Source organism: Pristis pectinata, chromosome 2 (genome assembly GCF_009764475.1).
Source record: "Pristis pectinata isolate sPriPec2 chromosome 2, sPriPec2.1.pri, whole genome shotgun sequence".
In the NCBI taxonomy this organism is placed as follows: Eukaryota; Metazoa; Chordata; class Chondrichthyes; order Rhinopristiformes; family Pristidae; genus Pristis; species Pristis pectinata.
In genome coordinates, this window is record NC_067406.1 from 34,238,095 (window position 1) to 34,257,901 (window position 19,807).

Below are 19,807 nucleotides of genomic sequence, written 5' to 3' on the forward strand. Positions count from 1 at the left end.
TTCATAGTTTTGTTTTAATTATTTAAATTTCTTTGCATAGTTTTTAAATGCCTTTGATCTTTAAAGGCTTTCAAGGTGTGCTGGGGCAGGACCTCAGTGGTACACAGCTAGACCTCTGGACACTGCACAGATCCTGCTCCACCTCTGGGTGCTTCTCAGGTCAGAGTAGTCAGCTTGCTCACCCCTCCACATCAGGAAACACTAAATCTGAGTGGTGCTGAGGTCTCAATAGGAACTTAAAAGGCATAACACTGACAACAATGTATTTAGAATGTCCTTAACAAAGTAAAACATCTCAAGTTTATGGGAATATAATAATAGGAAATTTGACATTAACTACATAAGACACAAAGTCAGAAAACCAAAAGACTGGGCCAAGGGCATGGGTTTTAAGGAGCATCCTAAGGGAGGGAAGAAAGGAAGAGAGATCTAAAGAAGGTTTATAAGAAACCATTTCTTGAAAGAAAGAAGCTCTAAGGTGGTAGGACCATCTATTTGAATGATTGTTTCTGTCAGTTTATAGAAAAAATGATATTAAATTGTGAAGAGTATCAAGGAGTTAAGTGGCCAAAACATTATTGTGTGTCCTCAATGCACATACGCGTTTATTTTTAGAAGTTAGATGAGGTATGTTGCCTGTGAGGATTCAGATCATATTTCACATCAACCTGGTTCTACTCAAGCTCATATTTTCCAGCACATCAATCACATGAACAGGAGAACTGGCAATTCGCTGTTTATTTTCCTACCTTTATATCCTTTGAGATTTCTTAGGCCTGGTACCTTCTCCAATCAAAATAAAGAGAGAAGACCAGTTCAACCAAGGAAGATGATAGAAACTTACTCTTGCAGTGGCTGTTCATTGTATTTTCCTTTTCTCCTTGACCTCCATTTAGCCCCTCCGCGATAATAAAACTTATGCTAGTAACATGTCAGGCATTGATGACTTACTATGTGGCAGATTCCAAGTTACAGCTAGAAACTATTGAGGCAGTTTCTAACCACACAATATAAAATGACAGTGACTTGGTGACACTGCCTGTCACTTCAATGCCACAGCTACAGTACTAAATATTTTGATTAAGATCTTTGTGGGTAAGCTGGGAGGAAATTGTCTGGATTTTAAAGTACTCATCCTGTTCAATTCTCTCCATGCCTCATCTTCCTCTCTATTTGTGATCTCCTCCAAATCCACAACTCGCTTAGATATCTGAGTTCCTCCAGTTCTGGCCTTTTGAGTATTCACATTTTTACTCCTTCACTAGTTGTCAAGACCATAAGCTCTGGAATTCCCTCCCCAAGCCCCTATGTCTCTCACTATCTCTCTTTTCTCATTTAAGATGTTCCTTAAAACAATTTTCTTTTAACCAGGCTTCTGCTCATCTGTCCTAATATTTAGCTTGGTTACAAATGTTTTGCTGATGCTCCTATGATTGCCTTGGGATGTTTTATTATATTGAATGGGCTATTTAAATACGAGATGTTATTGGTAGAGGGAATCATCTAGCAGAGGAAGAATAAGAAAGTGAAGTGGGAAAGACAATTAACTATTCCCATTATCCTTATTCTTCCAAGCAATTAGCTGAAGGCAAGATTGATAATCTTTGCTAGAAATTGGATTTAGAAGCAGGAAGGCTACGACAAGGATATAAGTGGCTGGAGAACCAGTCAAGGATCTCCAACAGCACAGAAGAATGTCAAATTTAGCAGCTGGACTTCACTGACATCTTCTGTTCAATTCCCCACCCAGCAGCTAGCCAAATAAACAGTCAGTATATTTACCGATTAGGAAAAACAGCAATTGTGACAGGAGCCTTCATGTGCAATTGGACACAATTTCTTATAATCAGCAGGTGGGCTAGATGCACATCAGTGGTTACTGATCATGGCAAGAACTTTCTTAGGGAGCAGGGAAGACACTCAGTAATTTGTATCTTTCTTATTCCCATATATCCTTTAATACTTTATTGCACCATAACCACCATGTTGAGTGGGCCAAAATAAGTACAAATAGTTCTGAGGCACTGTAGGGCCTTTACACCTGAGGTCTTACATAACCTGCAACTCTAATCTCTGGAATATTACTTATCTCCATTATTATTAAGCCAAAATATCAACCTGGTTTAATGCACTGTGTAAAAGATTAAAAGAATACTGTACCAAAACACCAAAGAAATATCCTCTTTTCTCAGTGCCTGCCATTGAATTGTTTGCATCCTTGATTTCCTATCTCATCCAAAAGACAGCACATCCAAAAGTGCAATATTCCATTAGTACTGATATGCGCTCCCTACATTACAACACTGACTGCACATTTAAAGAATGTCACAGGCTATAAATAATTTTGGGATGTCCTGAAAGGCATTTCCTAAGCATGCCTTCCTTTTCTCTGGGTCCAAACTTTCCACAATCCATCAGTCATCAGCAGTCATCAGGCAAACCACCCTTATTAATTTACTACTATTTTATGCCAAGAGGCACCTTTGGATCCATCGTGCAATTTGATATTGTCAAGACAAATACATATTTTATGCAGAAGTGAGTATGAAGTTCTCTTGCACAGCATGGTAATATCCTAACAATTAGTTGTGGAATGGCATAACAGTCGGCTTAGCAGGTTGAAATAAGAAAATTTAATTCTTGAACTTAGCCAAACTAGTGAAATGAGATATCCAGCAGGCTTTAGGCCCTTCTTGTGAAGAATGGTATCAGTAAAATTCAACATTTGGCCTTATGATAAGGAAAATAAGTAGAACTTGTAAAGCCAGAGAGAAAGTTCTCCAGCCACATTTTTGTTAAATGTGTGCTAATGGCATTATGACAAGCAGAGAGCAGTATTATGAAATAATGTAAAAATAAAATAAAAAAGGAGCGGATCTTGGACATTCACTCACCTTTAACAGCCAAAAGATTTTGGGCCTGATTATACTGTCTCAGGTCCCTTGCCTGGAAAAATGCCCACAGTTCACCCATGCTCACACTTATCTGGTCCAGATATAGAAGCCTGTGTCCAGTCAGGTACTTTAGGTGAGAAATTGGCCTCCGGTAGTAAGGAGGTTCTGCAGCCAAAGCACTCCAGGAATATTTGACAGGTAGCACTGCTGAAGGTGGGGATTTGCCAGCTCTGATTGATTTTCTGCCAGGCTTTTTTCACAGCTATATTTGCCTATTGTAGTTCTAAGGGATCAATTGAGTTGGAGGCCTGGACACAACAAGGCCTCAGGAGGCAGAGCTTAAGGCCCTATCCCAAGAATGTCTGATAGGCTTTTGACAGGTTGTCACTATCAAAGGCCAGTTTAATTAGTTGCAGTATTTTTCATAATTAGAAACATTTAAAATCAGTTCTAATAGACATTAATAACTTTAAAATGTAAAATTAAAAAGCAATATTTGAAAATACCAGGCTAATTAAAAGCATAAAGTAACAAAGAAAAATAAATCACTTTCCAGCACAAGCCTTTATAATCAACGTTGGCACTGTCATTCAAATGAATGGGGCTGCGCTATTTGCACCAGCCATGGCATTAAGCTGAGATGCCAGGTATGAAATGCATATTGCCCCTCAGCTAAGTACATTTGAGTTTCATGGCTGGTCTCAGTGGTGAGTGCAGCTGTAGAGAGGAAGCTCATATGACTTCCAAGTTTCAATGCACAAACACAGAAGCTGACCCAAGAGGAGAACATGGCTGGCAGTTCACTGGCCAGAGATGGTTCTTTTCGGCCCATTAAAATTTATATAAATAAATCAAACAATAAGAATTATTTAAACATTAAGAAAAATAACATCAATTATAAATTCATAAATTAAAAACATTAAGCAACAGAAAAATCATTTTAAAGTAAATGACTTTTCCCTTTCTTAAATCTTTTCCTTAGAATTCATTAAAATTAATGAAGTTAGGATTCCTAAAACCCGGGCTGACTTGATGGAGGATTTTAATGGTGATTCACAAGCTGAACATTACATGTTCTGATCAGAAGCACAGGCAAAATAGTGGTACAATCTATCTTATTAACTCTCCTTTTATAACCAATTTTTAAAAATTGAATATTTTTGCTTATATCAAGATGCAATGTGACAATCCATTAAAAAAGCAATAAATTCTAATATTTGGAGAAAATATTGCCAAATTAATGTACAATTTCTTTTATTCACCAAAAAAAATTCTTGGATATATTAAGGAAGCCACTACCGCTTGACAGTATGATTAACTTATTCCAAGAAAGTATTTATGATTCAAAGCTGCCATCAGCATTTCCCCTCTATTTAATTAAAAGAAGACAATGCAGATCATGCTTCAATTAAAAAAAATCATTTTGAACCACATTGACGAGACGTTCCCAGGTTTTATTCTCTGTTTTTGCTAAGGTAGCCGATATCAATTGGAGTGCCACTGCAGAGAAAATGGGTAGATATTAGAAGTAATCTTAGCAGCCCTGGGTTAGAGAGAATAAAAGATCAGCCATGGCTTCTGCATCTCATCTCTAGTTAATGACCTCTAATGGAAGTGTTTCAAATTTCAGATGAGGACAGAATCCAACTCGGCTGTGATGTCTCCTCCCTCCTCTTCCCCACCATAACCAAACAGCCCTTCGTGTCACAAATAAAGACTGATCATTTTCTATGAGGTCCTGGAAGGCTTGACCTCCCCACAGACATCTAATGGCAGGTTTGAGTTCAACTGTGATCTTTCGCACAGTGAATTGCTTAACACCAGGCACATGGTGAAAAATGACCACCTGAACAATACACCAAAAAGCAGCTTCCCATAAAGGATTACATCTTACATGAATTAGCCTCTTTACAAAAGGAGAGGCTAAAACCAGCAGGTAAAACACAAACGATGTTAAAATTTATGATCTTAAACTATGATTAGACTAATAACTTATGGAATAGTCAATACAGCATTAAGCAAAGGGATGAAGAAACACAAGAACTTTTGTAACGCAGTGGAATCTTTCTACGTCCTGTTCCGTGGGATGGCAGTATAAAAAAGGTTCATAAATCAAAAACTGTCTGAAACAGTTTGTCTCAGCTCTTCTCTCACTAGCAACAAGTTCTGTACCATTGGATCTTTCCCTTACCAAATCCTTGATTTTATTCTCTGTAACTGCTTAAACATTTCAGAATGTTTCCTCCGTGCCTCCATAGTGCAAGTGACTGAGCTCTCAGTCATTTGAGTTGTTGTAAAATATTACCAGAATTACATCCGGTGTTAAAGCTTCTGGTGGTTTTGCACTATGCTTGCGATTCTTTTGAAAAATTGATGTGTGGGAACATATTGCTTTCATATGAGGGATCTCAGTCTATTTGTCAGCCTCTTATTTTGTACCCTGTGAAGCTTACAGGGAAAAGGGCAATCATTCTCTCCTACAAGATTTGGAATGCTATTTCTATGACTAGACAAATATTCTCATTATTAATCCAAATGGAATACTTGATCACTTCAGCTTGTGGTAAAGTTTCTGCACCAACTTGTTTATTTCTCAAATAAACAACACATTGTTTATTTGAGAAAAAAATGAATTAATACTTTTCTTTGGTGTTTCTGAGGCTCTAATTCTGCATCATAACTTTCTTCCTTAAAGTAGAACATCAGTCTGACAGATGTTCCATGACATAACAGGTGTGTATCTTCAAAGCTAAAGGGGTAATTATGGCAATTTATAAGTCTCCCCCTTTGGCTCAGTTGGTAAGTGGAATAGCTGGTATGGAACTCAGCCATTCAGACAAGGAGGGTCCCAGGCTTCAATATGTAATCTGTATTGAGTTAACTGGTAAGAGCAAATAGGCATGCTACAGTCACTTTTCAGTATCACTGGATCAGGTTAAGCAGAGTAAGGGAAAGTGTAACTTCTGATCACTGCTTATTGGAAAGCAGTCACTTTTGGGTGCTAGATAAAGGCAGAAATGGCAATGATTTTGTCCCTCTCCCCTGTCATTATCATGTAGAACTATAATTGGTGGAAATGTATAATGAGCTGATGCGTCACTATCATCTGTTTCCCACCATTGCACAAAGTTAATGTTCATCACTTTGAAGCAACATGAAGATTTTGGAGGTACCTGGTGCCTATAGAACTGTCTGTTCTAAGCTGCATTGCAAAGGATGAGAAACTGAAAAAAAAACTATATTAAAACCTTGCTATAAAGGGCTCCTTAATCATTTAATCTCACTACATAATAATTTTACTATTTAAAATGGCTATTGATGTAACTTTCTAATAGCATTTAGTTTGCACCACTGCATTTTGTAGCTAATTATTTATCAGACACAAATTAATAATGTGACCCAAATTTCCTGTTTGGTAACATTTTCCTCAGCAGAAGTTTCTGTTGCATCCTCATATTATCTGCAATTTTACTGGAACATGAATCCATCCAAGATTTGAATTAATATAAGCCATTTTTATCTGAGCTTCCCCCTACCCTTCCAATTCTTGCCTCCTGTCATTCTGCCTCCTGATTGATTCAAAGTACAGTTGTACCACCTGATAGTTTTACTCCTCTATCTTGTCCAAGTGGTCATCTGCAATCATTAAGATGAGGAAAAGGGGTTTAGGCGTGACATTCCAAAGCTGATTTGGTCTTCACCTAACATCTACACATGCATTCACTTCTGCAGTGAGGATCACTGCATGGGGTAGAAACTATGGCCCAGAAGCAATTTAACACTTTATTACCAATCCTGGCTAGGGTCAAAAAATCTTCCTGATGTGTTTTTCTTAAAATATAATTTACACATTTTAAAAGGATTAAAGAAAACTTATATTTCATTCAACTACTTAAGCTGTGGCCCTACAAATATTTTAAAAGACTGAAACAAATTGACAAAATAAATTACACTTTTAACAGAGAAAGGTTTTGTTTCTTCAGTAAATAACATTTGTAAATATTTAGCAATTTAATTCAAAAATGCAATACTCAAAAGCCTGGGAGTTAAACTATTTCATCTGGAGTACAATAGCTCCGATTGTCTAAGGGTCATTTTAAAAATGGAAAAGGCCAATGTGGAGGTTATATCAAAGAACTGCACATTTCTTTAATCTGGCCGTAGCCAGATACTTACAAAGTCACATGCCTCAGATGTACTTTTTTTCTCTCTCTCTTCCTGGGTCTGTTTCTTAAAGGCTTTGTGCTGCTGCCAAAAGCCACTTTGCCCAACCATCAGCAGTCAGATTAATGGGCAATCAATACCCAGTGCATTGCGGAACCATTAGCATTGCAAAAAACAGTTATTCAGCTGTCTCCTGTGACAGCTATCTCATGAAAGTCTTTCCTTCCCCTTCCCCCTCTTCTAGGAGACGATTTCTGCATCAAACAGCACTAGACAGGAATAAAACCATGCTAATGTCATTTTGCCGAGTGTGCATTAATAATACAGTTTTGGCAGATAGCCATTATTCCTACCAAGAGATGCATGATCATTATCACCGCAGACTGACATCCAGATGGTCCTGAAAGGGCCCAAATCCCTTCGCAACTTGGGCAAGGTATCCAATGTCACCCAGTCTCAGACTCAAATATGTTGCCTTAATGCTCAACTGTCACATCTTCCTTTTTGTTCTCATTCTTTAACCTTTATTTTACTCTTTTGTTCCTCTGCACATTGTCCTATGCTTCAGTCTGAAACTGTTTCCATGGAAATCATTCATTTATCTTCTAGGATGTATTGGTTTTTAAAAAGAAACTGCATAAAGGATATGAAAATGCATCACTTTGATAGCAGATGACATTTTTCTAGTATTCTTTTAATGAAAAACATTAAATCATAGTCATGCCTGTGCAGTGTCTCTTGCCATTGCGTCTTGTGTTTCAGTTAATTCATTACAGAACTGATGACTAGATACAGCTCATTCATCCTGTGTGCATGATCAATTTGTTATACATGCCAAACATTTAAAAATATTTGTTGGATAATAAATTGCACCTAACTATGAGGTATATTTTGTCTTTTTAAGGACTTAGTTAAGCAAAATCAACATTTTGTTATATTTGATTATGTTTCCTTTGTCTTCAAGAAGACATGATCTGCATAATGTGGGCCTACTGTCTACTTTATTATGGCCAGTTAGGGCTGTGTTCTTCTGTTAAAAAGCTGCCAGTACTAAAACAATTAAACAGAGACTGTCTATGTATTTTTTTAATTGTAACTTCTTCCAGTCATCTTCTGAAGGAGATTACTCAGCCTTGAGCATGACTTTAATAGTATAATTAACCCACCAACACCCTGTGTAATTGACCATTCCGAATATGAACTTCTACAATGTGCTGGAAAAGCAATTCGACAATACAGGGCATCAAAGCCAAATACAATCCTCTTCTTTGGACTGCACTTTCTAACAAGGTCACTGGAAAGTGAAATGGAACTCAAACATTTGCTGGTTCTTTCCTCTTTGGATTAAGCAAGCAGAAGTCAATTCCAGCTCTTCAACATTTGCTCTGACTATATTGCACCAACTCAGCATGGGCCATCAGTCAGGTGATCAAGCATGATTGGTACAAAGGAGGATGAAACTGAACAATTTAGCAGTGTTTGGCCTATGTCTTCACAATTCTTTCTAAAAGTGTCTTTTACTAATTTGTGGCATTTTTGTCCATCTGCAATTATCTTTGAGAAAAGGGTAGTGAGCTGCTTTTTGAACCACTGCAGTCTGTGTGGTGGACTTATGCTTACAGTTCTACCAGGAGGAGGACTACAAATTTTGGCCCAGTATCAATGAAAAAATTGTGATACATTTCCAAGTCAATGTGGTGTGTGACTTGGAGAGGAAATTAGGGGAGGTGCCGACTGTTCTTCTAGGTGGTAGAGATCACAGGTTTGGGCGGCATTGCAGAAAAAGCCTTGGTAAATTGCCACAGTAGATGTTGAAAAGGTGAATGTTACAGTTATATTATGCTTTCACTAAGAAAGAGGATGTTCAAGGTTGTGGATTGTGTGCTTAGCAAGTGAGCTTCTTAGTCCTTGGTGGTGTTCAAGTCCTTAAGTGTTGTACCACTCATACAGGCATGTAGATATTCACCTATCATACTTTTGTGATTGTTGAAAAGCTTTGGGGAGTCAAGAAGAGAGTTACTCACTGAAGAATGCCCAGCCGCGAAATAATTAAGTTTCTGGCTACTGGTAGCCCTGGTGAAGTGGATAGTGGTGGATTCAGTGATGATAATGGCATGAATATAAAGGATAGTGGTGAGATTGGAGGAAGCCTTAGTGACTTGCTGCAGTACATTTTATAGAGAAGGCTCATACTATGGCCATATTACACCAGCGATGGAGTAAGTGAATGCTTAAAGTGGTGGATAGGGTTTCAAATGTGTGAGTTGTTTTGTGTGGGGTGGCGTCACACTTGTCACTTTTGAGGTCCACTAATTGCCTCCCATTTATCAGCCCACGGTTAAAGGTTTTTCTGATCTTATTGACTGTGGGTATGGACAGCTTCTTTACTTGAGGAGCAGCAAGTGGAACTGACCTCTGCAAACATCAGCTGACTTCTGACCTTAGGATGTTGAACAGGCTGATTGATGAAGCGGCTACAGTTATTTCAGCCTAAGACCTTGTCCTGCAGAATTCCAGTGGAAATATCCTGGGGCTAAATAAATGAACACCAACAACCACAATGACATCTTTCTGTTGTAGTAAGTGTGACTCCTGCCAGTAAAGAGCTTTCCCTCTGACTCTATGTGATTTCAATTTAGTGCCACAACTGTCTTGGTATCAAAGGCAGTCATTCCTGCCTCATCTCTGGAATTTGCCTCATTCATCCATGGATAAATAAAGGCTACTGAGACATTCATTAAATTACGAAAGGGATGAGTTCCTGGAAAATGTTTTAAGTGACATTTTTGAAATGAAAAGTCTGGGTAAAATGCATTTTGGGTATTTAGGTATAGATGGAAGCATGCTATGAATTATACTGAAAAATAAATTTGTTAATCACGAGACATGTAGTCCCAAAGAATAGATGACATTTTGTAAAATTTCATAAATTGAACATTCATTAGTCAAGGAATAACTATGATAAGATCAGAAGATGCAAACTGATCACTGGAGCAGGATATTAATGTATATTAGTGCAAAAACAAAGGTTGATTACATTGTCAATGACACCACCTTCCATCAGATGCACATGATTGAAGTTGTGGAGAGGTAATTGGACAGATTTAATTTATTCGCTCTGCTTTGTGGTCAGAATAAGTCCGGCTGATTATCCACCATTTTGGGTGAATGCTTCTTTTTCACTGTTCTGGAACCATTTGGTTGGAACCATTGCTAGTTCTAGGGCACAAGTCTTCAGTAGTACAGCTGGGATTTTGTTGGGGCTCACATCTTCTACTGCATCCAATAGACCAAGACATTTCCACTGTTTGTGTTTTAACCACAGCAGTATAGCCATTAACGTTCATCTTTGATCATGTGTTAGTGACTACCATTCATCTTTGCATCAGTATTTGTGAACAACGGTTAGTTTTATTGTAATGTTAACTCTTTGCTACTTAGCTTGCATTGTCCATCACCAAATTAGTGGTTGAATGCACCTCAACTTCAAAGCTGGAATAATTATGCAGCTAGATATTTTCATTGATATCATCAGTCTCATTTTTATATGTTCAAGATTTATCTTCCTCATTCCTCACTCCAGCTATTATCCTCTTCATCCCACAGACTTCCCAAGACAGAGGGAATATATCCTACAGGATAGGCTCATTTAAGCTTTAATGTTAACGCTATCGAGCAGATTTAATGGCTCTTTGAGGGAAATTTCTGCAAGATTTGGGATACCTTATAAAAACATAAGTATGTGACTTGAGTATAAACCTGTGAAAACAAATGTCTTGATTTTCTATCTCAAGTATCTGTGTGTAACATATTAATAAGGATATGACAATGCACACTGCTATCACTGTCCTGAAACCACATATCAAATATCACATTGTTACAGCCACAAAACTATTCTTTTCAATCGGAAAGAAAAACAGCTGAGCAATCTACAAGGTAATTAAACATTCTGAAATCAAATTCTTTTTTTGCGTGGCTTCCACCTTTAATGTCCCTTTAGAGTAAATGTCACCTTCAAACTTTAGGAAGCAACCAAGTGTTCGCTTCACTTCATGGTCGTGGATAATTCAGAATTACAGTATGCTTATTCCATTGAAGGAGGCCGTTTGGCCTATTGACTCCAGGCTGACTCTATATATGAGCTATCTGACTCCCCTGTCTTCTCCCCCAAGTATTTATTCATTTTTTTTAACACTATGTTTGAAGCTGCCTCTTTTACTCCCCAAACAGGCATTCAGATCCTTTTCTGCTATGCACCAGGTTTTTTTTCTCACTACTTTTGTTTTTTTTTATTTGCAAATCACCTGGGTTCTCTCTGTTCTGCTCCTTGACTCTTCTACCAATGAGAACAGTTTTTCTCCAGTTACTTTGTCCAGACACTTCACTGGTCTTTCTCCTGGTCCCCCCTTAACCTCCTCAGTTCAGAGAAGAACAACCCCACCTTGAATCTATCCACATCACTAAAGTCCCTTGTCCATTGAATTCTTCTAGAAAACCTCTTCTGCACCTTCTATAATCCTCCACATCCTTACTGAGAACTGAACACAATGCCATTTTATAAGCTGGCTATTTTAGATCTGGTATTATTTAATGAGACAGGATTAATTAACTTTCAGGAAGTGATGAAGTTGATTGTTGAGGGTAGGGCAGTGGATGTTGTCTACGTGGATGTTAGTAAAGCATTTGACAAGGTCCATCATGGTAAGCTGGTCCAGAAGCTTAAATCACATGGAATCCACAGTGAGTTGGTAAGCTGGATACAAAATTGGCTTTGTCATGGAAGATAGAGAAATGGCAGATGGAGTTTAATCTAGACAAGTATGAGGTGTTGCATGTTGGGAGATTAAATGCAAGAGGAAAGTATACTGTAAATAGGAGGACCTTTCAGAGAATTGATGTACAGAGGAACCTTGGAGCCCAAGTCTATAGCTCCCTGAAAATGGCAACACAATTAGACAGAGCGGTAAAGAAGGTGTACTGCATGCTTGCCTTCATCAGTTGGGATGTTGAGTATAAAACTCAAGAAATCATATTGTATCTGTGCAAAACTTTAGTCAGGTCACATTTAGAGCATTGTGTACAGTTCTGGTCGCTGCATTACAAGATGGATATGGAGGCTTTGGAGAAGGTGCAGAAGAAGTTCACCAGGATGTTGCCTGGAGTAGACAGCATTAGCTATAAAGAGATACTGGATAAACTTGGATTGTTTTCTCAGAAGTGTCAGAGGCTGAGGGGTGATCTGATCATTGTATTTACAATCATGAGAGGCATACTGAGGGTAGGTAGTCAAAGTCTTTTCCCCAGGATGGACATGTCAAATACTAGAGGGCATAACTTTAAGGTGAGAGGGGGAAAGTTTAAAGGAGTTTGATGTGGTAAGTTTTTTTTACACAGAGAGTAGTAGTTGCCTGCAACCTGCTACCAGAAGAGGTGGTGGAAGCAAATACGATAGCAGCTTTTAAGAGGTAGTTAGACAGGCACATGAACAGGCAGAGGATTGAGGGATATAGACCATATGCAGGCAGATGTGTAGTTTGGATTAGCATCATGGTTGGCACAGACATTGTGGGCCAAAGGCCTGTTCCTGGGCTGTACTGTTATATGTCCCATGTTCTAGGTTCTATGTTCCATGCACTCAACAGGTTGGTAAAAGGAACCATAGATGTAGTGTATTTGGAAAAGGCATTTTATGAGTTACCACTTAGAGATTACTGCAGAAGGTATGAATACTAAGATTGGCATAGATAAGGGAGTGGCTAACCAACAGAAAACTTAGAGATGAGACAAATGTGTTATTTTCATATCAGTAACTAATGGGATCATTTCTGAGGCCTCACCACCTTTGAACCTAGATTGATAGGCTGGAAGAAGGGACCAATTGTACCGTAGCCAAATTTGATGATGATGCAAAACTAGGTGCTTAGCAAATTGTGAGGAGGACATAAAGAGCCAGCAAAGAGACATAAATAGGTTAAGTGAGTGGGAAAGATGCTGGCAAAACTGGAGCATAGAATGGGAAAATATGAGTTTATTAATCTTGGAAGAGAGGATGAAAACACAAATAATTTTTTTAATGGAGTCAGCCTGTTGTAGTATAATGGGCACATGGGGTCCTACTGCATAAAATCAAAGGGTTGACATGCAGGTATGGCAAGTGAAGGTTAATGGAATATTTGCCTTTATTAAAAGGTGTATGAAATATAAAACCAGGGAAGTTTTGCTGTAACTTTATAGGATTGCACGTAGAGTACTGCATACATTTTTTGCCTCGATATTTAAGAGAGGTTGCACTTGTGTGGGAGGCTCTGTAGATAAAGCTAACTATGCTGATTCTTAGGATGTAGGTGTTGATGTACAATAAGAGGTTGAGCAGTTTAGAGTTTAGAAGAATAAAAGATGATCTCATTGTAATATATAAAATATATGAGGGGGATTGATAAAGGTGGATGCTGAGAGGATGTTTCCCCTACTGGAGGTATCTGGTACTTTGAGGCAGAGTTTCAGGATAATGAGCTTTCCAATTAAGATGGAGAGGAGAATGAATTTCTTTTCTTAGAGGGTTGAGAACCTTTGGAAATCACTATCCTGGAGAGCTGTGGAAGTAGAGTCAGTAAATATATTCAAGATGGAGACTGACCAATACTGGAACTACAAGGGAGTCAAGGGTTATGGGGAGAGCACGATAAAGTGATGTTGAGACCAAGATTAGATCAGCATTGATCTCATTGAATGGCAGAGCAGGCTTGAGGGGTTGATTGCTGACCTCTGCTCCTGCCTCGCATGCTCTTATGATCCGTTTGGGGCTGAACCAGTCTTTTATAAAGCTTCCTTGATCCTGCACTCTATATCCCTATTTCTGAAGCCCAGGATCCTGTGTTCTTTATGACCACAATCTGCCCTACCACTTTCCTTGAACCATGCTGATATACCTCTAGATCTCTCTGTATTGCACTCTTTTTAGAGATTTATGTTCTACATTATATCATCTTTTCTTATTTTTCCTGATGTATTCCCAGCATTAAATTCAATCCTCCAACCATCTGACAGCTTGTCTATATCTCCTTGAAGTCTATTACTATCCTCTTCACAGTTCACTACATCTCCAAGTTTTGTGTCCTTTGCTAATGTAGAGATTGTTTGCTGTACAGCCAAGTTCAATTTATTAATATACTTTAAGAAAAGCAGTGGTTGTAAGCCTAACTCTTGGGGATCTTCACCGTACACTTCACTCCAGTCCTAAAAACAATCTTCACAACTATTCTGTTTCTTGTCACTCAGCCAATTCTCTATCCATGTTGCTTTTGCCAAACCAAATGTGTCTATTGCTGTTTGGAGCATGCCTGGAGGGTTCAGATGCCCATTTCTTGATTGACGCAATTATACTGGCTGTGTGCTCTGTTTACCAGGTCATTGCCTAGTAGAGGAATATCAACCTTACTAGTAACCCTTATGGATTTCCTTGCTTATTTGAAATATATGCTCGATGCACCAAAAACTTTCTTTTTCTTGTCTTAAGAGAAATGACCTAACTGTGAAACAATATAATTTGCAGTTTACAAAGTGGAGCTGAAGTAAGAATCAGAAGCACTCACATGCTGCCAGTCATCCAGAATGACTGGCTTGTATCTAAGAAAGTACTTGAGCGGCATAGTATCTGGCTCAGGCCATGAGAGTGGATTCCTCCATTTAACTTCCAGTCTGCTTGGGGAATCAGGAATTGTATTTACTTCAATTATCTCTGGAGGGTCTGGTTTCACTAGAAATAAAACAAAAAGTCAAATAAGCATTTGCTTTTTGCATGCGATGCATAATGCTTGAAAGAAAGGTGAATTTCAATGTCAGGCCTTAACAAGTATAAAGACTATTTTACACCACATTGAGAAATAACATGAGACAATCATTGTGCTTTCAATTGTTATAATCAGGGATTATGTGATCCCTTTCTAATTCATTAACACACTGCACAGCATGTTGTTACTTTAAAATCCGCATAAACTCAGAACTCTCCTGGATATTTCAAAGGGATTAGTTAATTGGTAAACTAACCAATATTTTGTAGATGTTTTTACATTTAGTGTTCTTTAGCTAAGCATTAAGGACTCATGTTCAGTGCCAAACTGCAAGGTTTATACTGCTGATAACCATTATTCTTTTGTTGGTTTACATTTCTGTTGTCATGGTAATGGATCCAGGCTATTCAACCTCTCCAGTCTATACAATACTCAGATAAGTACTCTAATTCAAATTCATTTATCAGTTTGGTTCTGTACCTTGCCTAACATAACTCTATCAATCTGTCATATCTGTCATATCAGTCTCTTGAGCCTTTCCATCAATGCAGTATCAAAGGCTTCTTGGATGAGACTGTCTAAGACTCTGATGTCCTCCAGCCAAATCTCACAATGATGGGTCTGACAGTGGAGTGTCAATGACCTCCTGAATTTTAGGGAACACAGATAGCGAATCCACAGTGAGTTGACCAAGGCAGGTCAGAAATACAACTTTTTTCAGGGGAACAAACTGAACTGTTAAGTGTGGTTAGAACAAATTCACAGTAGCAGAACTATTACAGCAAATAGAACTTCAGATACTAGGAAACTGGGATTTTTGAGAGTGAAGTGGTAAATTTGTCTTGGGGTTAGTTGTCAGAGCCAACAGAAACTGAACACCTAACCTGACCCTATACGCACATCAGGAGTCACTCTCCCATCAAGGGTCAAGGATCAGAAGCCCCTACCTCAAATTTAGGAATTAGACCTACCCTGGCCTTTCCAAATGGCTGACAGGAGCATTGTGAATGAAAGATTTGTGTTCAAACACCACTTCGGGTTGTGGGGGGGGTGGGGGTGGTTCCAGTGTGAAACTCTGCATATGTTCCCCTCACCCACCTCCCCACCCTTTCTGTATAACTATCAGACCTATCTGTTGGCATGTCTTTTGCAGTTATTGATTATCGAGAAAACTACAATGTTTTTGGTTGTTTTCAGTGTTATGTTTCTGATATGATGATATTTAAAAGCAACTGACAGATCTTTTCTTTCAAGTTGAGCATAAATGCCAGCATGGTTGCCTCTTTCTGTGTAGCTCATTCTTTGTAATTCTGTGCAATTCTATACACCATATGATTTTCCAGACCAATTTACATATTTAGCACTCACTTTGAGTTCTGCAAATCATTACTGTGGAGTTTCATGATTTCCAGTGTTGAGACCATTTCTTTTTAAATTAACTTACTTGAGTTCAACTCCTTAGTTGCCCTGGCTGTATTTAAAGGCATGTCTGTGGATCTGTGTTCCTAGAACACTGGTTGCCTACTTAGTAAATAACTACTGTGCCCCATATGTAGTCAATACCATTGTCTTACAAGGTCATCATGAACTTTTCTAATGTTATTAAGCTCCAGTGGTTACTGATACTGCTTTCTAAAAAATAAAGTAGATCACAAATGTTCAATGTAACCTTCACATTAACTTCATAGCTGTGCCCAGCCTTTCCAGTTTCCGAATATTACCTATGGAAATCTCATTGAAAGAAATGGTTGAAGAGCTGGAGCCCAGTGCATTCCTTGCTGTTACTGTCACTGTGTATTTGCTTGTAGAAAACATTTCTGGAAACTTTATGTTGCACCTGTTCTTGTGGTTGGCCCCCTTAATGGTCTCAATTTCCTTATCTCCGTGCCTGTGAAAAACAGGTGCAATCAGTGAGAAACAATAACCTTGCACAAGTCATAATAATTTTTTCTATGATAGAAATTTCAAATGATTTCAATTTTATTACCTTTAATGTGTTAAAATAATGAACATTGCTCATATAATATATTAACAAGCTCATTAATATAGCATTGCAAGATATTAACCATAAAACAAATCTGTTCTTCAAATGTTATAAAAGAGTCAGGATGCGACACTTGTTCTCTGTGAGTGTACTGCTCATTGTGAATTATTTAGATCAATGAAGTTCGATATTCAAGCAGACCTGTCATAGAATTTTCCAAAATAGTCACCCTTTTAGTCACCCTTGCCTAGGTTATACATTCATGTTGGTTCTGTGGGTGAATATGTCTCTATGTAACTAAAATTACAGATTAGCTTTGCAACATTACAAACGTGTTGAAATAAACCATGTTAATTGTTCAGAGTCTCTAGACTTACAGCAGAATGGCTGCAGTAAATAAGAGTTCAGTCACAATTCAAACCATAAGCAAGTCAACATCAATATTTGAACTCCTACTCATGCAAGATGACCATATTAATATTGCCCCACTAATGAAGTAGGTACAATCCATGCCGCTGAGACATTACTGGAAATGGCATTATTACTTTGAACCTCTTTATGACTAACAGCCAAATACTACATGAGGTTATTTTTCTTAGAGAATTTCAATGAGCGGACTAAGTTAAGGGGGTGTCAGTGTCTCCTACACAAGCATGGCAATAGCTTACTGCTCAGGCAGAATAATATTTATGTTAATTTTAATGTCAGGCTAGTTGTTCATGAAATATTGCTGCTCAAATGGAGATAGTCAAGGAACTATATGTTCCTTCACACATTCAAATATAGAAGACTTGAAGTAGTGTTACTTTTTCAATTGCTGAGAGGATGTTTCTGAGTTAGATATAACCCACAAGACAAAGAATAAAAGCTTCTTATTCAGGAGTTGTGAATCTTTGGAATTCTCTATCTCAGAGAGCTGTGCAGGCTTTCATTGAATATATTCAAAGCCAAGATAGAAAGATTTTAGGTCTATAGAGGTTATGGGGAACAGGCAGCAAAATAGAGCAGATGCCAAGATCAGATCAGCTATTATCTTACTGAATGGCAGACCAAGCTCAAGTGACTAAGTGGCTTACTCCTAAACAATTTTTTTGAACGTTCAGAAGAAACAAAATGAGAAATGTTAAAAGATTTGTAAAAATGGTGAGTATCTCATTCCATGGCTTCCCTGTGTCTTTTAAAAATATATACTGTGCAAATAATGGTGCATTAACATTTTTACAGATGGGATTTCTATTCAACTCTTGGGCAGCCTAAAATGTCAGATATTGTTCTATAAGATCATACTTTGATTAGTGGAAAGGAGATGATTCCTAGCTGGATAAAAAACTTGTAGTATATAGGCTGCAAAGTTTTGGTCTATGCCCATATGTTGTTTGGCATCCGAGAGACCATGTTAATCCAATGGCAGCATAGCTCTTTGCTAAACCCTCATGATGTGGACCTGATTTAAAGAATGATCAATAAAAAGAACAGGAATGTGACATTGAACTAGTTCATCCTGAACATAGCATTGGTTAGTATGTTTCAATCTGCCTGATGTGGGTTAATTTATCACAGTAAGCTAGTTGTCCACAATGGAGTTGATAGCAATACCATCATTTCAGCAAAATGATGATGACAGCAGTTATATATAAATGTAAACATTACTTCACATATTTAGGATTATGTTGCTTCCAAAGTTTAAGAACTGCTGCTTGATATTGTGTGCCAGGCTATGTTAAAGGGGATGATGATTTCTACAGATGTGGTCTTCAAATTGTTTCTAATCAGATGTTAGAACTGAGTTGATCCTCCAGGTAATCAAAAGCTTAAAGTAGGCAGGCAGTGCTCCAGAGAACTGTCAACTGTCAAACTGTTTCGGTAAAATGACTACTGGGAGTTGGGATTTTCTTCCCAGTTAGCGGCAGATATCTCTGCAAATCAATGCCCAGACAGGGGAGGTGATGCTAGCTAAGGATGTTCACCAGCACTACGGTAAGCCTTTAGCTGGGTAACCTACGATTGGTATGCAAGACAAGTTTTTCATTGTACCTCGGTACAAGTGACAATAATAAACCAACACCAATACCAATACTTTGGACAACAAGGAAGTAGTCAATTAATGGCTCTTCTTAAGTAGACCCAAAGTATTTGTGTGCATTTCCTCCCAGGTAAATAGAAACGACACATTTTACCATTTAATAATATTTAGTTTAGAAGCTCTCTCAGCCTCTTTGGAACTTCCATTGGTAGTAACAGATAGTTACTTAAATAAGTAAAAAAATCACATGGCAAAGATTTTATATCCTGATTTGAAATTTTTAGCATGTGATTATGACTTCATTTGAACATTATTTGGTCACTAATACAATTCTTTAAAATTGTCATTATCATCATTCAGCTTTGAGAAACATTAAAAACAAAAGAATACTATAAATTGCAAATACATTTAGCTTCCTGTGGTCTCTTCTAAATGTAATATGGGTGTCAGCATCACTGAGGAATGACCTTGATGCAGTGATTTGCATTGAAATGCATTTACATTCTTGGCACCAGATTGGCTTCAAATGGAAATTAACATTTTGTATGCATAATTCAAACTCAGAAACCCAGAGGATAATGATCATCTAGCAGACAGTGCACTGTGTCCCATCAGCTACATATGGGGATATAGGGCTGCATTACCTGCCATTAGCATAGGAGCTGTCAGCATCATTAAGCAGTTACATTGGAGAAATATTAATGAAGCAACGCCAAAGAGACAGTAAAGTGATTATCACCGTGGCAAAGGAACTGAAAAAAAATATCAACCCCTTAGGTACCAAACACTTCTGCATGTGCTGATTAACAAAAAAACTGACAGCATTTTTTTTAATATCAGTAAAACACGTCTTGGATTTTAAGGAGTGAGAAGTGTGTAGATAGAACATAGAACAGTACAGCACCACAATGGAAAAATGTGTAGTTCATTTTTCTGAGACTTCATTGGTGGC

General features: G+C 38.0%; 1 protein-coding gene across 1 annotated transcript in view; it reads right to left on the bottom strand.

The window, feature by feature from the left end:
- LOC127567310 (ciliary neurotrophic factor receptor subunit alpha-like) overlaps window positions 1-19,807 on the bottom strand; it is a 233,514-nt gene that overhangs the window by 40,609 nt on the left and 173,098 nt on the right. Inside the window, exons 5-6 of the mRNA XM_052010049.1 lie at window positions 16,570-16,736; window positions 14,651-14,814 (exon numbers count right to left, since the gene is read on the bottom strand). Of these exons, the coding sequence (XP_051866009.1) occupies window positions 14,651-14,814; window positions 16,570-16,736 (331 nt within the window). The remainder of the gene's footprint in view (window positions 1-14,650; window positions 14,815-16,569; window positions 16,737-19,807) is intronic.